Raw genomic sequence first — 20,700 nt, 5'->3', positions numbered from 1 at the left:
TTCGTTTTAGTCGGGCTATCATTTATATGGAAGTGAATTCATGCTTAAGCGGATAACATAAGTTGGTTCTCATCATCAGCAACGTTTATTACGTTTTGCCCCTAATCATCATTTCATTTGAAAGAAACTGCTTTTTCCTCTTTCAAATGAGATAATGATAATTGAAAATCTCCCACTTCAGTATTATTCGGATCCAACTCATAGAGAAGATAGGCATGACGTGTTGTCTGGTTCGAGAAATTTTTCGGTAGTCCTACTCACGTGAATCGAGGAAACACTCTAAGATTGCATTGGGATGAATAGGCTTATCAACACGGGGTCTGAATTTTCCATAACGAGTAAGGATGAGAAGTAGACGTATTCCATGAATGTGATCAAAAGAATGCCCTTTGATGAAATGTTCGACCATCTAGCAAAATAGGCCAGATTTTACAAGCAACACCGGAAACTGGAGGATATAATTAATTTGCTGGCGAAAATTCACGTTTACAACCTCATAATTCCAGCTGCGATTACTGAAAAGTTTCTGTCAAGGCGCTCGCTGTTAAATTCGGGGATCGATTATTTACAAAATCCAGAAAAACACTCTATGGCTGTAAATTGATGTAAATAATACATCTAACCAAAAACTTTCTTTTCCCGACTAGAAGCCGATACTACATGTAATGAGGAAATCTCCCTTAGAGTCAATGGACTGTATGCTCAACACACTTTGGTGTTTGAGCCCGGGTAGATCTGTGTAAATGCAGATATTTCAATGGTGATCCGAAGCTTGAAAGGGCTGTGATGTGATTCTTTCACGTTAATCTCTCGGTGCCAAATCTTGTCGATGTTTAGTCAGCACGGGGCAACAAGAAACTGAAGCCTGAGTTCTCTCGGATAAGTGGTGGAGGCTCGATGTCAGATATGTCTATCTGCTCCATCGACTTCGATATATCATCCACCGAGAACGGAATACTGCATCATTGCAGGAGTTGGTAAGCAAACACGAAAGTGGGCTAATATGTACATATCCCTATTCATGCTTCTGTTCCGTGTCCGAAAGGCTCAAATTCAGAAAAATTAGCGACTCGAAAAAAAAACATCTTTGGCACAGACCTGGAATCATCATCAAGAAGGAAGGAACTACTGACTGCATTGTTGGAATCTTCGGTCATCAGCACCCTCATATTGGATATGACCTGCGGGATTGGAACATTAAACAGCAAAAGAAGCTAATCAATGAGTCTGTCTGTCATTCGACATGTGCACGATTCACAGGGAAAGTTTCAAATATCTCATAACACTTATGCAACGAGGATAGATTTAACCTAGAGTAAGCAATCCATCGAGAAAAACTTACATCTGGAGACACACTGTGAGTCCCATACTTGTCGTCCCAGTACATCGTACTGATCCGATACAGCTGCTGTATACTAAGCACCTGTTTTGATTCAGAAAAACATCGATTAGAAGAGGAATTTGAATCCATGAGATTTAACCATGGGGAGGATCTTTACTCACCGGACATAAATCGTGGCTTATTTCATCAAGAGTCTTCTTCGGTTTCTGGTGTATGACCTGATTAGGAATACAAAAAGATATTGGCAACTTGTCTGTAACGTTTTCATCTCGGTTGAAGGCAGGGGATATGGATTAGGATATTTACCAGAAAACCGATCGCCTGTCTTATGTGCTTCAACTCATCCCACGCGGAACCTGCATACTACAGTCCGTAAAATTTACTCGGTTAATCTTCCTTTTTAAGTAGTGAGACTAATAGAGAAACATAGCCATAGATAAAAATCATTAATTGTGTATAACCAATGATTTTTATAGCCATAGATACACTTTCCATACTTGTATCCATGATTTTTGTACACAATTACAGTATTAATACAAGCATATAACCTCTGAACAGTAGTAGGTCGGATTTCTCCCAAATACTCTTAATCTCTTTAGAGACATTTTAACTGCTATAAAATCCGAAAGCCTTTCAAAGGAAGGCATGTTGATATACTGATCGATACCTCATCTGTTGCTTTGTAGCACCAGTGTTCAAGCTCGGCAAGACCGGCCTTTACGTATTCACCGTTACTGAAGGAGCAGCACTCTCTTCTCAACAGGAGGCTGGAGGAGAAATCGACATGATATTAATTGAATGAAACAAGACTGGTGCAGATCAGAACATGCCAGAGGCTTAATAATAGGTAAGAAGTTGTTCCGTACCTGTTAAATAGCTGGACGTTGATGAATGAGAATATCTGTATAAATACCTTACGGACCAAAAATGGCGGCACCTGGAAAACAGAAGAGACTTCGATTATGGGTCTGAAGTTTGCTTAAATTGCAGATGTTCCCTAAATTGTCTCAAAAGGCAATGGAGCAACTTTGCTTACATGATTTGCTTTCAAGGTATCTAAGAAGTTCCCGAGGCTCTTCACGATTCCTTGCCAGTGAGCGATCAAAGTCTGCTGGGCCGCTGTGCTAGCTACTGAACGAGATGCTCCCTTAACTAAGCTCGCTCTCGAAGTCCTAGGTGCCTGATTTCATCGAGATTGTGCGATTTGAAGTAACTCTGACCGTGTACGAGTTCAGTATAGGAATTAAGTATAGCAAGAATTACCTGAATACATAATCCGAGCAAAGGAGAAATCTCCTTCTTAAGATTATCTCGGATCATCCCGTAGATCTTTTCCACATATGCTGTGAGCTGCTGCTTGAAGAGCAAAGCTGGGTATTTTGCTTCGACTTGCCGTAAACTGTCTGAACCTCCAATCGTTCCATTGATCAAGGAAAGATTGACTCCCTGAGGTGCGCCCCGGAAACTCTACAGAGAAGATAAAAGTACGAATAAATGAATGGGTGGAAAACTCATAATATGAGAATTTGAAGTTGATATCCTGTTAGAAAATCTTACTTGGGTCATCCTCCCAAAGAGGGTAGCCGACGAAGATCTTCGTCTCTGTGGGGCCATACCAGCAGCCCCACTTGCCTTCAGCGTGCGCTGAAGCAGTAAAAGAAGTGTGGAAGCATTCGATAACCAATAAGCCAATATGTCGTTGTTATCCTGTGTCTGAAATTATCCGAAACTTTCAAGTCAGGGAGGGAAACGGAGAACAGATAATAGTTAAAGCGGAAACTTGGATACTGCTAGCTAACCTCGATTGCATTGCCTATTGTTTGAATAATCCGATCAAAGACACTTGTACGCTCGACCTCGAATGACCGCCAGTGCAGGAGGCACTTGTATATGATGCAGGCAGCAATCGGACGGTTCCCAGCGAAGCCAAGGTGCTGCGCAATACACCGGATTAGTAGTTCCTGATTCTCCTGCTGCTTTTCGTTCAGGGATTTTTGTGGCCTATCATCCACTTCTGAGTCTCGGTGGTTTATCGAGTGGCTATGCAGGTCCTGTAACTTCCATGTTCAGAGCACGATAAGCAAAAGGAAACAAGGAGATTAACAAGACTGATTCGTGTACGAGTTTCTTTGACGGAGCTAATTTCGTACCAGACTTGCTCTTGAATCGTGCGAGAGATGACCACTTTCACTGCCTCTCTGCAATTTTTAATAGAAAATGGTATTATTTGAAGTCTAACGACATCAGAGAATGTTCCCATGTTTGTTAAAATGCAATATATAATCAGCAAGTACCTGAAGGATTGATCTCGAACGACCAGAGAGGAACTTGTTTGGTGCCATAGAGACTGCCTGTTGCCGGAGGACTTGATTTTCCGATTCCAAGTTCGTGATCTTCTCTTCTAACCTAATCAATCGCAATCCGGATAATCAAATTAAGCTTAAATTCTTTGGCACAAAAAAGGAAGGCGGTGGGATCAATAGATTACCCTCTGAGAGTTTCCTGGAGTTGACGAACTTTTTTGTCCGTCTCTTCCAACTTTACCCTCCTCTCTTCACTCGTCTCGTGGGCTTCCGTGTACTTCTTGTCAGCTTCATTTGCTCGTTGTTTCTCTGATTCAAGAGTGGCCTGGAGAAGAATATAAATCAACACCATGAAAATTTCCATGAATGCATGTTGTCTGTTTTTACTTGGATGCTAAGAAAGCTGGAAATGATGATCAAAGTTAACTCGTACCTTTAGGTTCTCTACTTCTGATGTTAGGGATTCGATCTTTTCAGTGTCCTCGACGAAGACCTTGGTTTCTTGGATAACAGGAGGAGCTTCCTCGATGGCCTTCTTTGCCGTCTCCCTTTCCTTGACGAGCAAGGCATTGGTTTCATCCACCTTACTCTGCAACTCCTGCAATTGGTTCTGCAACTTTGATACCTCCTGTGCCTTTGCCTCTTCCAGATCAGTCTGCACAAATGGAACCCTTAGAACCACACAAAATCTCACAGATGATCGAAATAGTCCTCTGAGAATAGAATGAGTATTACTCGCAAACGTTTCTCCAGTTGCAAACGCCAGGTGAGTTCTTCCACGTGTTTCTCAAGCTTGTCCTTTGCTTCTTTTAGCGCACCAGTTTCTCTAGCAGCCTAAGAAAATATCATAGTAAAATCAACCATCTGAAAACATCGACAACCGGCTCCACGTACATATATTACTATCTCCATGAATTTCATTGAACAATTTACTATTTGAAAAGTACCATTTTGAGTTTTCGAAGCTCCCTCTTTGCAACTCGTCCTCTCCATCTACATTGTCCCACTATGGCTCCTCTCTTTAGTTTCTTGTAATAGGACTGCGCTCTATGGCAACGATACCGTGCCTGCATTTGTTATTTGAAGCCAAAAGTTTGTAGATATTCAATGAAAATTAAAAACTAAGATCGAAGCCTTAGAAGATAATAAGTACCTGGATAATAGTTGATGCTTTGGTTCTTTTCCTAAACCTAAACTCCTTACGAGCGGCCATTGCCCTGAGACCCGTTTGCAGGTCAAGCACTGAGAGTCGGAGCTTGCCATATTTGTTTCTAGCATGTTGTCTCCGAACGTTCTTCTGAATCTTCAGTGCAGCTGCCTCCCTTCTCAAGTTCTCATAAAGTTTACAAGCTAACCTTCCTGAAATCACAATGAAGTACTTTCTCTTAAGTCAATCGGAATTGATCAAAGTCTCTGCTAAATTATGTTGCACGGGACATTTATTACCTCTAAACACTGATTGCAAGACAATGCTGGCCTCCCTAAGGGCTATAAACCGTTTCCAAGCGATGTGAGTCCTGATACGCCGTTGGATCGTTTTTGCTGCACTGCTGAGCACCTCTGCCCTCCTTGCGTCTAATTCGGCCATCTGACCTGCTCTCAGGAAGACTTTCGTCTTACCAATCTGCATATGTTTAAATGAAAAAGGTTAGTATTTCATTAAAAAAAAATCAAAGGATGAATATGATTTGATCCTAGAACCCGTTCTAGCACCCGTGATGCAGGAAAGTCGTATTGTTATTACCTGATACCCTTTGAGTCCCTTCCTCTCAAGAATCTTCTGGCAGACAACCTTTTCATCATGGCTGTTTATTAATGTAATTAGATCTCTTGTAAACAGTAAAACTGCAAGTCCGCAAATTGAGCTGAAGATATTACTTACTTTCCATCGACCAACTCTGGAGCGAGAAGCCCGAATCGGTTTATGAACTCAAAGAAGGGGCGGCGGGTAGGGTATCCTGCACAGCTGATTCTAATTGCCTCTAGGACACCCTGCAGAGGTACCCATCAGTACGAAAGAAAGGTGGAAGAAATGAACATTTTCCAAAATGAAAAATAGAAGGATATATATCTTAGTAGAAAACTGTGTACGAGATTTATATGTGTACTCACACCACAACGCAGTTGCTGCATGATATTAACGTTCTCGAAGATTGCAGGCTTAAGTTGATTGTTCGGCTTTACACATCTGATATAGTGAGGCTGGGTGGAATTTAAAGTCTCCATCAACTGTTGCAGTTGTAGCTTAAACCGAGAACCAATGGAAGAAAACTTGGAAGATTTCAATGTTTCCTCAGGGGGAGGAGGAAAAAGGCCAGCTACGAAGGTACACTTTGATACGCCCAACAGATCCTGATGCTCGGGGACCACGTAATCCTTGTTCTTGTCCAAGAATTGGTCAGATTGGTAGAGGACCTGGAATATGAAAAATACTTTGAATTTTTCGCAGAGGACCTCTGTACAAATTTATGACGTTCTAGCAGTCAGACATGCCACAAACCTCTCCAGCATAATGCGCTATGGTGAAATCGGTACGTGACAGTTTCGGTTTGATGAACCGCTTGTGGTTCTTGAATGTCTGATAAAGCTTATTCGAGAACGTCTCGTGTGTCGACTTTGGAAACATGCTGAAATCCAATAGAAAGCAATATCATCCCATCTTCCACAAGAAACATGAAAATCTAAAATACAAAACACATTTCTTTCCCTAAGGAGTCACTAAGGGGAAGCATCCATACCAGGCTTCATCAAGCAGGGCAACAATTCCACCCGGTTTCTGCGAAAAAGAAGGTGAATTTCACAATTTAAACAGATGCTGTTTTGCTAAAATTAAATTAGGGACTAATTAATTGGCAACAAAGATCTTAGTCAACCTTTTCAATGAGATCCAAGACATCTTGATTGTCGACAAACTCTATGTAGCTCCAATCAATCTGCTCTTTCGTGTACTCTTCTTGTTCCATCTTAAAGACGTGCTGCAATAGTATATCAAGAAGGATATCTCTAGTTAGAACGATTCATTGAATCCATATAAGAACATATTTCTTACCTGGTTGAAGTGCTGCTGCAACTTCTCGTTGGTGAAATTAATGCAGAACTGTTCGAAGCTGCAACAGTAATTTTAAAGATGTAAGAAAATCTTGCTCATTTGCAGTACAATTGGCTGGATAGTGAGATTGTCACCTGTTTGTTTTGAAACTTTCAAATCCGTATATATCGAGGACCCCAATCAGAGACTTGGAATTGGGGTCTTGTCCAATTGAACAATTGATTTTGTCGACCAACCTGCATCTCAAGTAGGAATGCTGGCTTAGCTTCGGACGTAAGCCGAGATATGGCACCTTAAATCATTAATAGGTGGTTCGGATCTCACCAGTCGAACAGTCGAGAGTATATGGTCTTAGCTAACCCATCCCTACTAATTATTGCACTTTGAGGGTCGAGGCTCCGCTTAATTACCTCTTCAGGGGTGATCATGACACGCTTACATAATGCATCTTCCAAAGCGACAGGGTCACACCTATAGCAGAAGGAAAAGATTTTGCGTAATTGAAAACGTAAATCTAGCATCATCGAGAGGGGAAAAGAAAACAAAGTATAAAAAACTCACATGAGAAGTTCTGCTGTCATTTTCAGATGGAATTTTGCCTGGTCATCCTTTGGAACTGAGGAGTCGACCTCCTTCCCCTTGGCAAAATCAATATTTCCAAGATGGAGTATTGCTGCGACAACTCTGAATATTGCTTCCTGGTCCTTAGCACCAATTCCTACAATGTCCATAGCTCGTCTGGTGGCAAGATAGTCATGCGCATCGCTTACACCGACCAGTTCGTAGCACTTTGACTGATTGAGGTAATGGAACGACTTCGGGTTTGCTAACTTGTATTTCTCTATTTCCTGTTAAAGAGTACCAACAAATTGGAAGTATAAGGAACCTCTCTAGAAAGTCAGATGCCGGTTTTTGTCTCTTTGGAAACTAAACTACCTCCTGTGGGGCTGCACAAAGGAGGTAGAAACAGTGATAATTGCGCTCCGGATCATTAATCTGGCAAACCCGAGATCTCTCGAGCAGGTAAGTTCTAATGGCTGCTCCTGATATCCTTCCTTGCTTATCGAACTGTATCTCGACGAACTTCCCAAAGCGACTTCATGTTAAACAGAAAGAGATTAATAAACCGCGACCTGTTATATCTCAACTTCACCTGCAGTATACTATTAATCAAAAGACAGTCTCACCTGGAATTATTGTTCCTAACAGTTTTTGCATTGCCGAAGGCTTCAAGCACAGGGTTTGACTGCAATGGCACAAGTAGTCAGTAAACTGTTCGTAATTTCTCCCATAAATAATTTCCGAAGGAGTAGAGATTAAGTTAAAGTCATACTTCTAGAACTTGTTGTTCGACTGTCCGTCCTTCAGTCTTCGCAGCTCGGCCTCCTAGAAAAGCAAGATATCTCATGAGCATCTTCGTGGTCTCGGTCTTACCAGCTCCACTCTCACCACTGACGAGAATAGAGTTGCTCTTTCCCTCATTGATCATCGCCCTATAGTTTCGATTGATCTCATACTTTCAGTAATTATATCTTCATGTTCGCAAAAATAAGATCGTCAAAGTCGAAGGAGAATCAATCACCTGTATGCCACATCGGCAACAGCAAAAACGTGAGGGCTCAGTTCCCCGAGTGGCGCACCCTTGTACTGCTGCATCATATGCCCATCATAGAGATGAGGAAGTCTTTGGAATGGGTTTATCGCGATAAGGATGTTCCCCGTATACGTCTGCAAGAACAAAAAGTATGAATTACTTTTACGATATGCGCATCTATTTCCTGGAAACTGAATCCCATTTGAGTAGAGCAAGAAGAGAAGGGGCTTACATAAATCTCATTTAGTTCGTATCTCGTCTTGAGATTCTGAAGGACTCCAGGCTCGTGCAAGTAAGATAACTTCGTCATGTCATCGACCCCACCAGCAGGAGCCTCCATATCTTTTGGATATATTTTGGACAAATTCGCGGTAACCTGGAAAAGCAAAAACAGGATATGATGCATATACAGAGCACTTCGAGGAAGCAATATTTATTTGACAAGCTACAAGCAATGGACCGACCTTCTTTCCATTGGTTTTTTCGATCTCAGCATCATTCCCGGTGATCTTCAATACTTGTCCGTCAATCCAAGCCACGTCCGGGTCTTCGACCCAGACGTGAGAACCGACGATTATGTTAACCGGAGTTCCCTGTAGCATGAAAGGAAATCCTATCAGCACATTGCTTTGACCTATCAATACCATTTCTCGTAAATCTGAGGCACCGCCTTAGAACTCAAGAGCAGAGTATTATAACACAGAGATCCAATGTTAGCCGCATCAAACTCAACATTTTACGGAATCCCTTCAGCTTACTATCTTAACCCATTACATTACTCTACGAAGAATTTCCATCTAAATCTTCTGGAAGTATAGCGGGAGAAGACAGAAGTCAGGATCAAAGGGCAGCAAGGAATTAGAACATCGTACCATGTTAAGCTTCCACTATGCGGCGTCTCAGTTTACAAATCCTCCATTGCGGATCTAATAGTCGGGTCACATCTTCAAACAGATCCCATCCACCCACTTGACCGTCAGAAGATCGTGAACTTGGCAGATGTATATCGATCACGGAAATTCAAACCCGAGAGCAGGACAGATAAAGATGAATGTTGTTCTGATCGAGGAATTAAGAAGACAACATGTGATGGCAGAATAATGTGGTGGGGTGGTAGAAGGGAAAGAGAGAGGAAGAAAAGAGAAGAGTGAAAGGGAGATGGGAAGTTTTGTGAAGGGGAAGAAGTGAAAGGGGGCAAGGCGGATTGGGGGAAGTAGTGAAGAGGTGACATTCTTCGACATGGCCGTTATTTTCGGTACCCTTTGCTTTCGCGCCAATTCCTGGCCTCTAACCTTTCCTAGTCTTCTTCCCTTCTCTCTCTCTCTCTCTCTCTTCCATCTCATCTTCCCCATTTAAAGCACAAATCCAATTAAAATTAATTAAAATGGGATAAAAAGGAAGAAATTATAGAGAGGAAATTAGTCGAGTATGCTAATCTAATCTAAATTAATCTAATCGCGATTGCTGAGACAAGTTATATATATGATTAGGTGCTTGTGGGAGTTGCATCCCAATTCCGAGATTTTAGAAGTGGAGATGTATATCGGGATGGCGTGAGTATCATGGCCATAATTTTCATTTTGATTCGAGTTTCCTCAGTAACATTACCCGAATTGACGTTTATTGAGTTGAAAGCCCGGAATTTTTATCGCTCGTGCATCTACAAGAATATGGACCAAAGATAGACCGCTTGTCCCGTTTCCCTGTTTGATCATTCTTATATGCGTGTACTACTTTTGACGATGTAGTTGCTCATTGTGTTTTTTGTATTCTATTGTATGTGACTTTTTCAGAGTAATTACAGCAACATAGGGTTGAAGTTGTGACCATTTCTACAATTAAAGGAGTTCTCCTAAGGAGAGGTAATGAAGGAATTGCGAGCGTCATACCATATCCGAGAGACAGAATTTAGGTCGTGCAAATGCATTTTTGGTCCTAGTAATCGGATTCCGACAAAGTTGTGCAAGGGTATGAAGTACATATTAACCAAAAATCTTGCGGCACATAATTTGTTTGCAATAAGTATACAAATATTAATCTCGTATCGTGCTTGTCGTGATCAAATGACTCGGGTTAAGTTTGTGTTTTTCCAACTCTTTTCATTTAAATTTTCATTAGTGTACTAATTATTATATGTGACGCATTCAAGTCGTGTTCCGCATGTATGGGATTAGAGATTTGTTTTGTAATAGACTCTACATATTTTCTCATTATATATACATTGCGTAACTCCTTATTCGTTTAAAATTATTTTAATCAATGTTGATTTATGAAATATGTACTGTGGAAAATTTTTGGGTTCACCGGCTGAATATCCAGTCATATGTGCTCGTACGAAATATTTTCATACTCGGACAATAATGTTTCATACTTGTACGAAATAGAAGTGACGAGACAATCGACCGTGTGTATATTTCAGTTGGCTGAATATATGTGCAGTTGATTGTTATGAAATATTTTCGTACTCGAAGAATAATGTTTCGTACTTGTACAGAATAAAAGCGTCGAGACAATCGACCCTCATGAACAATGTAGTGGGCTTTATTGCATGTGTAATATAATCCACTATATTGTACGAAATATTGTTCTTCGAGTACGAAAATATTTCGTACGGGCAGTGACTGAATATTCATAATTATATATATAATCTTTATCGAAAGATTATAAAACCCAATACATGAATTTTTTGTTAAACAACAGGATGAGTGTGGGCAAGGATGGATTTAGAAATTTTGTTCGAGAAAGGCAAAGTCCAAAGAAATTTTGTACATAAGGTTACGGGGACGAAAGAGGATAATTTCATTGAAAAATTGATAAACTCGACAATTTTCAATAGAAATTTTATATTTTTCCCAAATTTAAGTGGGGCGACCACCCCCTACGTCCCCCGAATTCCATCCCTGAGTGTGGAGGGTGTTATTCCATGGTCACCAAAAACCTATAAATGAAAGATATGGTCTGCCTATACATATCTTTAAAGCTAGGTGTGATTTTACGAGTGTTGTTAGGGTCGGGAGCCTTCTAAAAAGTTAAAAACTCTATTGCCATCACAAAATTAGCTTTCCAGCCCATGTCACGTGGCATGAATTTAATGGGCCAGTATTGAGTTAGTACAGTTGGGGTCACTAGCGTGAATAGAGTCTGGGACTTGTTCACAATAACCAATAAGATCCTGGCTCGAATTTCCTGTGTCGTCCAATGTAGAAAGATGATACGCTGCGTTTTGGAATATGCACCAAATGATATGCTAGGTCGAATCTCCCACGAGTAAAAGATGACCGAATGGCACATTCGGTCGAACCATTCTGAGTAGGAGAAGAACGGTTTTGCGAGAATTCCGCTTGGATAAAAATGAAGACACGACCCTCAATGATAAGATCACATGAAAAATGTGCGTGGAAGACACGATGGTTACTAACGGATGTACTTGGAGTAGGGAGCACGCAAAGACTTTGCTTAATTAGCAAGGAAGTTCACTTCAACCACTTTTCCCACGATCTCCACCTCAGAGCAACCACCATAACAACCATGGGAGTTTGGAGGTCTATAAATACCACCTGATCTCCTGAGACGACAACAACAACAACTACTCAGCACAGAACTATCGACATATTGCAGCTTAGCTTAGCTCGAGAGCATCATCCCTCTTATCTTAGGAGTAGGGTAATTTAGATAACCGAACTTATAACGGCAAGGCTTATCCCTTAACGATTCAGGTTCAAAGTCTATGGCGGTAGAAGTATTCCTCAACTACACAGACACGACTCCATCAGCCCTTGTTTGGGAAGGTTGTCACCATCCTGTGGCATTTGCTTCCGAGCATCTTAACGTGGTTACAATTCTTCCAAATTATTGAACTTGGGCGAGCTTGAATCAAGGTTTTTCAGAGCCTAAACCACCTCTTTCAATGAAAAGCAAAGTAAGTCATTCTCTGTAACTTTGTTTCGAGTATGTTATCCTTTAATATTCCCATTGTAATTCCCATATTGTTATTAAAAATCGCAATTCATTTTCATTCAATTGCATTGCAATTGCGTGTTTCTTTCTATTACCACGAAGTCCTTGTATGCAAGGTATTACCTAAAGAAATCCATAGGGTTTGGACCGGAAAGAAGTTCTCCAAAAAACTAAAATTTGAAAATTGCATTCTCTAGTTTGTCAAAATCCGCAAACAGATTCATACCATTATGCAATAAACTTACTATTTGCTGGACTGTTTTATTATTTTGAATATAACACTTAAGTATGAAATTTTAAAAATAAACTTTTTATTTAGCAAGAATTTCGTTTTATTCATATTAACAATTAGTTTCTTATAAAATTAATAAGAAATTTGTTATTTAGTAAGAAATAATATAAATAGGCATCCAAAAAATTACCATGTGAAATATCCCAATTGGTCTCCGAATCTTTCTCCTTTTAGTGGGGCTCCTAATAGAAATTAAATCATTTTCTAAAATATGGATTTCAAAAAGAAAAACAAAGGAATTGCGTACTTTGTACCCTACTCGAGATGGGTTAAGCCTCCATCTCGTGTGCTCGATATACATCTAACTGGTTAATATATAGAAGTACAATCAACAAATAATACTAACTTATTTGGCCGATGTACTTGGCGAACTCATGAGTATATTGAACGATTAAACTACATCTCAGGTAATTATGCCTATACATGCTGGACCTGCTCCATTTGCGAGGTAACCTTGAACAATTTCTCGCTCTTAAACTCTAATAATTTCGCGCGGTTACATTTTCTCTATGTTGACTTGGACGTCCAATGGTCGATCCAGACCTTCAGCCCCCGAACTTGACCGACCTCTGTATTACAGGCTACCGGAACTTCACCGAAGCAGCCACCACTTCGCCGAAACCTTCCTCAGAGGCTGACCACCACTAATCTGAGTATACTCTCGGCCGGTGCAGTTAATTGTATATTTTATGAACTTATGTATGAGATAAAGAAGCAAACTAGAGACGTATATAGCCCTACATATATGTATTACATATATATTATATGATCTGAACAGCATGCACGAGTTTGATCAATTATATGGATCGATTTCCCGACAGGGGGAAATTTTCCAAAGTTCTAGTCAATTTTCACAAATGCAGGAAAAGAAATTAATTGGGTCGATTGGTCCACGAGCATGCTTTTGACGGGAGAATGCATGGATGGATGGATCGATCCCCGTGTCAGACAGTCAAACCGGGAGATGTTTTCCACACAATTATTGTACCATCGATCAAGTAGACATATCAATCACTTGCTGACAACACACACAAGCATCTTCTAGAATTACGTTTAACAAAGCTTTGGAAATTAGATTATTACCCCACATAAAGAAAAAGATATGTTGTCATCGATCATGTCACAATCCTTCGTAACAAATAAATAAAGCTTCTTACCAAAATACAAACAAATAAATAAAGCTAACATATATTAATATGTTTGTCTTGGTCAATAATTATCGGATTCCAAATCGAACTAACTTTTTTTGTTTTTTCCAAATTGAAACATCCTTTTTTTTCAGTAGGCTAACGGGCTTAAGCCTGGGAAAACTAAAACATGAAATCAAAAGTAGCGGGTAAAGCGGCCCCAATAATATCACCATGAATGAGAGCCTTGAAACATCTTAAGAAAGGGAGAGTTATTGTCTACCCTCGATATTAAAAAATGTTTTATTCAATTTTTTTTGGGTACATAAACGAAATTTTAGATTCAATTGTTACCAATGAAACTTTTTATATCTTTTTTTTTTCAATTTTACTTATCTTTTTAGTTTTAGTGCAACTATAATCATAGTCGAACAAAACAAATACGCTGAAAAAACATTCCTTACTGTCTGTAACATATTATTTGATATCAACATGATGACCTCGTATTTTTCTTCAATCAAATAAATATTTATTGTTTAATTCTAAGGTATCCATCAATTGGGACAACCGCCTAGGTCTGGAAATAGATCACTAATCAATTCATATAATGAGAGAAACATAGAAAAGCAAACCTTTGACTGAAACAATATTATGTGGACCACAGATACAGTGGACAATGAAAGAGGAAGGATCCCATGAAGGAAGCCGATCCCTCCAAGGATCTGTATTTTCTTCCCAAGGTCAGGATCTGGAAATTCAGATATTGATAATGTATATGGTACAAATTATCAATACTTATAGATAATCTTTGATTTTTAGTAGATTCAAATAATAGTTCAGCACATGTTCCACTTAAATAAAATTTTTAATTCAATTCTTGTGAATTGAACCGATTCACATCAAATTTGAATTAATCAATACTCTCACTGTTTTTGAATACTAGGCGGCACACATTCCAAAAAAAAAACCAATAAAAAGAGGATGGTGGTTGAATTTTGCTTTTATAAGAGCTAAGGAAATTACTCTCTTATCTGATGACACTTTTGGACATTTCTGATACCTCCTCCAAAGAATTCGAGTATGTGTTATCTGCAAGGCCTTCTAATAAGATTCAAGCTAGAAAGGTAGTTAAAAGATGAGATCACTATAAGCAGATTACTGGGATCGCACGTGATTTTTTTTTAAGTGTGAATTTTTAATATTCGGAAGTTCAATTCAACCCCAAATAATCCAGTCGAGCCAGATCGGTCCATTAAAGGGTAAAACTCTGGTAGCGTGAATTTTTTCTTTTCACAAGACTCGTTCTCGAGATCTTACTTAAGAAAAATAAACGTTGAACTGTTTGAACCAAATCATATTAATTATTATTATTATTTATATATTTTTGTTGTGGGAGGTGAAGAGAAGCTTCCATATGGTCAACTATATATAATCTTTCCGCACGGTCCAAATATATGATTGATTAATTTAGCAGAGCTTGTTTGGCAATTTAGCTCAAGGCCGAGATCTTCCTGCCGCCGGTTTAGTGGTTTATTAGCTCCGAGGTCAAGTTGATAATATTGGATATGCACGTTCCCATACCGAAAGGTACGTGCCGCTTAAGGTACCGCTCACAATGTTTGATTTTCTTCGCGAAAAGCCGACTCCTGAACAGAGGATGCTCTTGAAACTACTATAAATTAAAGAAGCTAATCTTTATATCCTCGATAGATCAGTACAATGTGAAATTCCAGTACCATCATTTAAGGATAGAGAAAATGTTTTTTACTCCCAAGGATCGATGAATCATGTGTAGCCCAAATCCTACATATCCTCGTTCTTAAGATTTATTTTAGCAAAAGATGATTCATCTCCAAAACCTTCATGTAATCGATCTTAAAAATGTGACCGTTCAGTAGTAAATCTCTGATGTAGATATATATATATCCACCGTGAAATGAGGCGGTGTTACAATGAGTTCCGGAGGTGACTTGAATAGGGGCAGATCGCGAAGGCGACTAGGGGAGTGCTTAGTTTCAATCATGAATTTTTCTTTTTTTAATAATCATGATGATGGTAACCGTCTCCAATGGATGTTAGTCTCATATCTGAATCGGAAAGTCAAATTGATGTGGTAGAATTCAAGTCCCATAGATAATCATGGATTTTTCTTTTCATAATCAATGTTGACATTAAGTTTTCTTACTTTCTATACCTGCTTTCACGTAACAATTTTTACTATGTTCGGATTAGTCATCAGATGCCTGTGGCTTAAACAACGACCCTCAATGACTGCCCATGAGGCAGGTCTTTCCTCTTTAGCTTTTTTGGGTTTCTAGACCATGATCTAGGCTTTCTCTTTCATGTTTGGGCGAGAATGGACTAATCTGAAGTGTACTTTGGTTGCTTTTAGATTGTATTTGTTTGAACTTAAAATTTATGTCCTTATTTTAAGTGTTGAAATTTTAGGTGACCTTGGGTAACGGAATAGAATGTGATTCTACTTAACTCCACAAGATAAAGATAAAAGTAGTAGGAAGAATTTATTATTAAAAAATTAGTTGTAATAATAGTCAATAAAAAATATGTGAAAAAATTTATTATTAAATTATGATGATAAAAAAGTAATGATTGTATTGTTGAATTAAGAAAAAAAATAATGAATAGTTGTGATAATTTAATATTGAAAAATAATCGTAATAATGGTTAAGAAAAAATATGTGAAAAAATTTATTATTAAATTAGTATAAACAAGTAATGATTGTACTGTTGAATTAAAAGAAAAGTAAAATAAAGTTAAATGGAGTAGAGCATGACTTCGTAAACAAACAAAGCGTATAAGCACTTAACAAGATAAGTGATTAAGAAAACAAGTTGATTTTGTTTGTTTTAGGGAAAAAGTTTAAATACAAAAACTTTATTATGATATTTTTCATTTTCTGCCACAAAACTTTTGTTTTTTAAACTTTGGCCCCTGTACATTAATCTTGTTTTAATTTTAATTTCACTGAATTAAAAAATTGATTTTTTTTAAAAAGAGGTCAAATTGGAATCTAATTAAGGAGGAGGTGAGAGGCAATGGTAGCCTCAGATCTCGATCACCACCGCCCTAATCGAGGTCACCAACAACATTAAGGGTTGCCAGCGACCTCGCCCCAAATCTCCCTCTCTCTCCAATTTTAGAAAAGAGAGAGAGGGGAGTGAAATCGGAGCCAGTGGGGGCTCCATCGCAGGCTTCCACGGGCACAAAGTAGGTCGTTGGCGACCTCAAATGTCTACGGCGACCTCTTCTGTGCTAGTAGGGGTCGATGAAGAAGCCCCCATCGGCTTTGGTTCCTCTCTCTCTTTGAAAGGGAATTCATGGTTGTGGTGGCTCCAATCCCGACCACCACCGCCCTCTACCCTCACCGTCACCCTTCTGCTTCCCCCCTTCTCTCTCTCTCTTTTTTTTTCCAAAACTGTGTGGACTGGTCACTGCAAATATGGTAAATTGAACCCCAGATGAGCGAATAAGATAAAATATATTGAATGATTAAGTAAGTTTCAATTTACTTACTCATTCAACATTTTTTTGACTTTACTTATTAAGTTAAGTCATTTTTATTTTCTATTTATTAAACAAGCTTAATCAAATTTCAGCATTTAATTAGAGTAATCAAACACAACCTTAGTATAGAGCCTAGTGTAGTATGAGCTTACACACATGTATGATATACTCTGATACTATGTAAAATTTTCATTTTTTCTTTAAGAGATTGCACTTTCGTCTAACCTAAAAGCTTTTGTTAATAGTGATAAAAATTAATGTCCCACACACTAATGTCCATGGATCTCCCTTGTAATCGGATAAAAAAAAAACCTTAATGCCCCACATTGATTATGACAAGGAAAATTCATGGATTCTACCACCTTCCAGCTCAAATTTCTTTATTAGGCATGAATCTGAAAATTTTACATAATATGAAAGCAGGATATACGTCCATGTGCAAGTCCACAAACTAGACTAGAATGTAGAACTCATAATAAGTTGTTGAGGGATTGAGGACGGGTGGGTGTGTGTTAGGTGTTGGAATCCCGGGTGAAAAATTAATTAAAATGCCTATTAGCTCGAGTTTTGGGTTTGAAGATATAAGACTCGACCACTTATAACTAAAGATTTGTCTCGAACCATTGTCATCAATCCAGGTAATCCCCAATCGAAATACTGGAACTTTTTTCGATAAACATCCTAAAAAAATAATTGATTCTAAATATTTATTTTAAACCACTGTCATTATTCGAAGTTATCCTAAACCAGAATACTTAAACTCCCTCTGATAATCATTATTAATAAATTAGTCGATATAATCATATAAATACGACGTGTAACGACTATTAGATGAGAAAACACAAAATATATATATATATATTTCACAAATAAAATTATTTTTAGAATGTGCTTATTACTCAATTTTTCAATTTCTTATTTTAACATCCAAAATTGAATAAGAGAAACAACTCTCACATATTTTAAATAATGGTGTGATTATTAGTTGCTTAGGGAATCACAAGTTTTGAATATTTCAAGTTTTTTTGTCAACTTTCTGAATTCGTGATGAATGTGTCAATTATAAATTATTCAAGAAAGGCAATCTCTTTGAAAAGATTGAAAAATAATTAATTACCCCATCTCACGTGTTCTGTTCACCCATCCTAGACAATGACCGCGAGGCTGCTGTTTTCTGTTGCTGTTAATCATTATAGTTAGTCAATATTGGGTCCTCAATGACTTAGCATATTTAACGTCCGCACGCAAATTATTATTAAAAGAAAAGTATATGAGTTAATTCGGCAAGTAAGTGATTCAAGAAGCCGAACCTTTTTTCACAAGCTAGATGCCGGTAGGCCGATATCGAGAAAGAAAACTATTATACGGAGCACGACCACCCGAAATCCGACTTTCTATTACATAAGTTTAACTTTATGAATATATGTGGGCCCATTACACCGATCCCATCTAGGATTCTAGGGCATGTATCGTTCAATTGAATGAGTTTTATCAATCCATTTAAAGATAATATTACTCGATTAATCATCGAACGAAAGTTGTCATGTCTGACTATTGACAATTTTATTTTGATAAAAACATAAAATATCCTCAATTTACTAATAGAAATTAACATTGCATTTGGTAACGAAATTAAGTTTGAATTTATTTGATTTGAGGAGATAAAGACAAAAGTAGTTGGAAAAAGTATGTGAGAGAATTTGAAAAATGAAACAAAAAAGTAATGATTATATTGTTGAATTAATGAAAAAATGTTGAAATTGAGAAAACAAATATTAAATAGTTGAGAGAAATTTAATATTAAAAAATTAATTGTAATAATAAATAAAAAATATGCAAAAGAATTTGAAAAAAAAAATAGAAAAGTAATGATTGTGTTGTTGAATTGAAGTAAAAGAAAAGTTAAGTTAAGTTAAGTTAAATTTACATAGCGTTTGAAAATAAAATTACATTTGATTTAAGGAAATAAAGACAAAAGTAATTGAAAAAAGTATATAAGAGAATTTTAAAAAAAATAAAAAAGTAATAATCGTGTTGTTGAATTGAGAAAAAAATATTGAAATTAAAAAAAAGTGTTGAATAGTTGAGAGAATTTAGTATTAAAAAATTAAATGTAATAATTTATAAGAAAAAGTATGAGAGAAAATTTTAAAAAACAATGACTGTGTTGTTGAATTGATGAAAAATTAAATTAACTTAAATTAAATAAAATCAAACTTAATTATCAAATATTAATTTTGTAAACAAATATAGTATTTTGCTCGAGTATTGACTTTATCGAGCTCGAATTCCAGCCACGAGGGATGCAGTTTACTAATGGCATGATCCCTCGTGGTTTTACTTCTCGGCTATAATTCACCTTTTTTTTTTAAACTCTGGTATTTGAAAATTTAATTGAGCATCGATTGATTCAGTATAATCTAGTCGGCCTATTAAAGGGGTAAAGCTCTCTTAACATGAATTTTTTGTAAGGACTCGAATTGAAATTTTACTTAAGTGATCAAATGTCGAATTGCTTGAATTAATTAAGATGGCGTATTATTTCAATTAATAACAATTGCTTTTAGTCGCCTTCCGTTATCATTTTTTTTTTCCAATTTTGTCTCTTTCCATAGTCCTCAGTTTCTTCGAAACCTCCCTACCACGAGCCTTTTTGACAAAAGGAAACTATATAAACGACCCTTAGTAAATCAAGAAATTCAAATTGCTCCCTTGCTCTTATCTCTTTATCGTTGCAATTTCTATGATGGGCAAACAAAAGCCATCCAAGGATACGATGACGAAGAAGAAGCCATTAAAAATCACTTACATTTCGAGCCCCGTCATGGTGAGGGCTACAACCGCTTCCGAGTTCCGAGCCATCGTTCAAGAGCTCACCGGGAAGGACTCCGACGTTGGGGTTTTATCACCTCACGACGAGGAAGCTGGAACAATCAACAGGGAACTGGGAACGACCCAGAACGTTCCCGCTGATCATACCGGCTTCATGGCCAATAATTTTCCTGCTAACTGGCCGCGTACAGCGGATGATGATCGGAAGTGCTTCTACTTGGATAAAGCCTTTGATTTCCCTAAAAATCCTATGGCTGTTCCGGGCTTCGGGTTAGATGAAGTCTTCTCATGGAAGGAGTTCTCCGAAGGGTTTGTCGGGTTTCAGTCTTCTCACTATGTCTCGACGTGATCAAGAAGGGATTTGTTTAGAATAGCTTCATTCAGCAATATATATCATATAAGTTCAACTTGCAAATAATGCGTTGTTTTTCCTCGATGAAATGTTTTATATATGATTGGTTAATTCTACTCGAACTCCTGAATCAACCATGTATATACAACGAGCTCGGAAATTGCTTCGGTCCAACACTCCATTGTCTGTATAAGGGCGGAAACGGTTATCAACTTGACAAGCCGACCGAGAAATCGATTAACATGTGCACTGAAGAAGTACTACCAGAACAAGTGAAGATAACGCAATGGGACTAAATTGAAATCAACCACTGAATATATAAATTT

General features: G+C 37.9%; 2 protein-coding genes and 1 long non-coding RNA gene across 4 annotated transcripts; 2 read left to right on the top strand and 1 right to left on the bottom strand.

Annotated features, from left to right (window-relative positions):
* Positions 1-427: 427 nt before the first annotated feature.
* Positions 428-9,462, bottom strand: LOC116209423 (myosin-11). 2 transcript variants are annotated; one of them, XM_031543054.1, is made up of 36 exons: positions 9,161-9,462; positions 8,753-8,881; positions 8,521-8,664; positions 8,277-8,422; positions 8,028-8,187; positions 7,882-7,940; positions 7,631-7,790; positions 7,256-7,542; positions 7,019-7,165; positions 6,829-6,930; positions 6,695-6,752; positions 6,519-6,620; positions 6,384-6,421; positions 6,146-6,272; positions 5,758-6,060; positions 5,528-5,637; positions 5,390-5,450; positions 5,092-5,269; positions 4,799-5,004; positions 4,593-4,712; positions 4,381-4,479; positions 4,079-4,300; positions 3,831-3,970; positions 3,637-3,748; positions 3,493-3,540; positions 3,142-3,399; positions 2,900-3,055; positions 2,606-2,809; positions 2,379-2,522; positions 2,209-2,279; positions 2,010-2,109; positions 1,649-1,705; positions 1,504-1,560; positions 1,343-1,423; positions 1,099-1,181; positions 428-957 (listed from the first exon to the last, which is right to left on the bottom strand). In XM_031543054.1, exons 1-36 carry the CDS (start codon positions 9,161-9,163, stop codon positions 834-836), a joined length of 4,596 nt encoding a protein of 1,531 aa, XP_031398914.1. In that variant the 5' UTR covers positions 9,164-9,462; the 3' UTR covers positions 428-833. The 2 variants fall into 2 exon arrangements, with proteins under 2 accessions (XP_031398914.1, XP_031398915.1); XM_031543055.1 differs by having other exon boundaries at positions 3,142-3,393.
* Positions 9,463-11,877: 2,415 nt separating this feature from the next.
* Positions 11,878-13,705, top strand: LOC116209424. The gene is made up of 3 exons (XR_004157218.1): positions 11,878-12,207; positions 12,945-12,985; positions 13,118-13,705. It is a non-coding gene; the product is annotated as an uncharacterized LOC116209424 (long non-coding RNA).
* A 6,177-nt stretch (positions 13,706-19,882) lies between these two features.
* On the top strand, positions 19,883-20,496 carry LOC116208505. The gene has a single exon (XM_031541993.1). It carries the CDS (start codon positions 19,934-19,936, stop codon positions 20,369-20,371), a length of 438 nt encoding a protein of 145 aa, XP_031397853.1. The 5' UTR covers positions 19,883-19,933; the 3' UTR covers positions 20,372-20,496.
* Positions 20,497-20,700: the final 204 nt, after the last annotated feature.

Source organism: Punica granatum, chromosome 5 (genome assembly GCF_007655135.1).
Source record: "Punica granatum isolate Tunisia-2019 chromosome 5, ASM765513v2, whole genome shotgun sequence".
Taxonomy (NCBI): Eukaryota; Viridiplantae; Streptophyta; class Magnoliopsida; order Myrtales; family Lythraceae; genus Punica; species Punica granatum.
The sequence above is the reverse complement of the archived record's forward strand: the minus strand, read 5'-3'. Positions and strand labels throughout refer to the sequence as shown.

Coding starts and splice junctions, on each gene's coding strand:
- LOC116208505 (XM_031541993.1), top strand. CDS start 19,934: ATGATGGGCAAACAAAAGCCATCCAAGGATACGATGACGAAGAAGAAG.
- LOC116209423 (XM_031543054.1), bottom strand. Junction 5,638..5,757: donor TGCAGCAACTGCGTTGTGGT/GTGAGTACACAT, acceptor GTACCTCTGCAG/GGTGTCCTAGAGGCAATTAG. Junction 4,301..4,380: donor AACTGGAGAAACGTTTGCGA/GTAATACTCATT, acceptor CCATTTGTGCAG/ACTGATCTGGAAGAGGCAAA.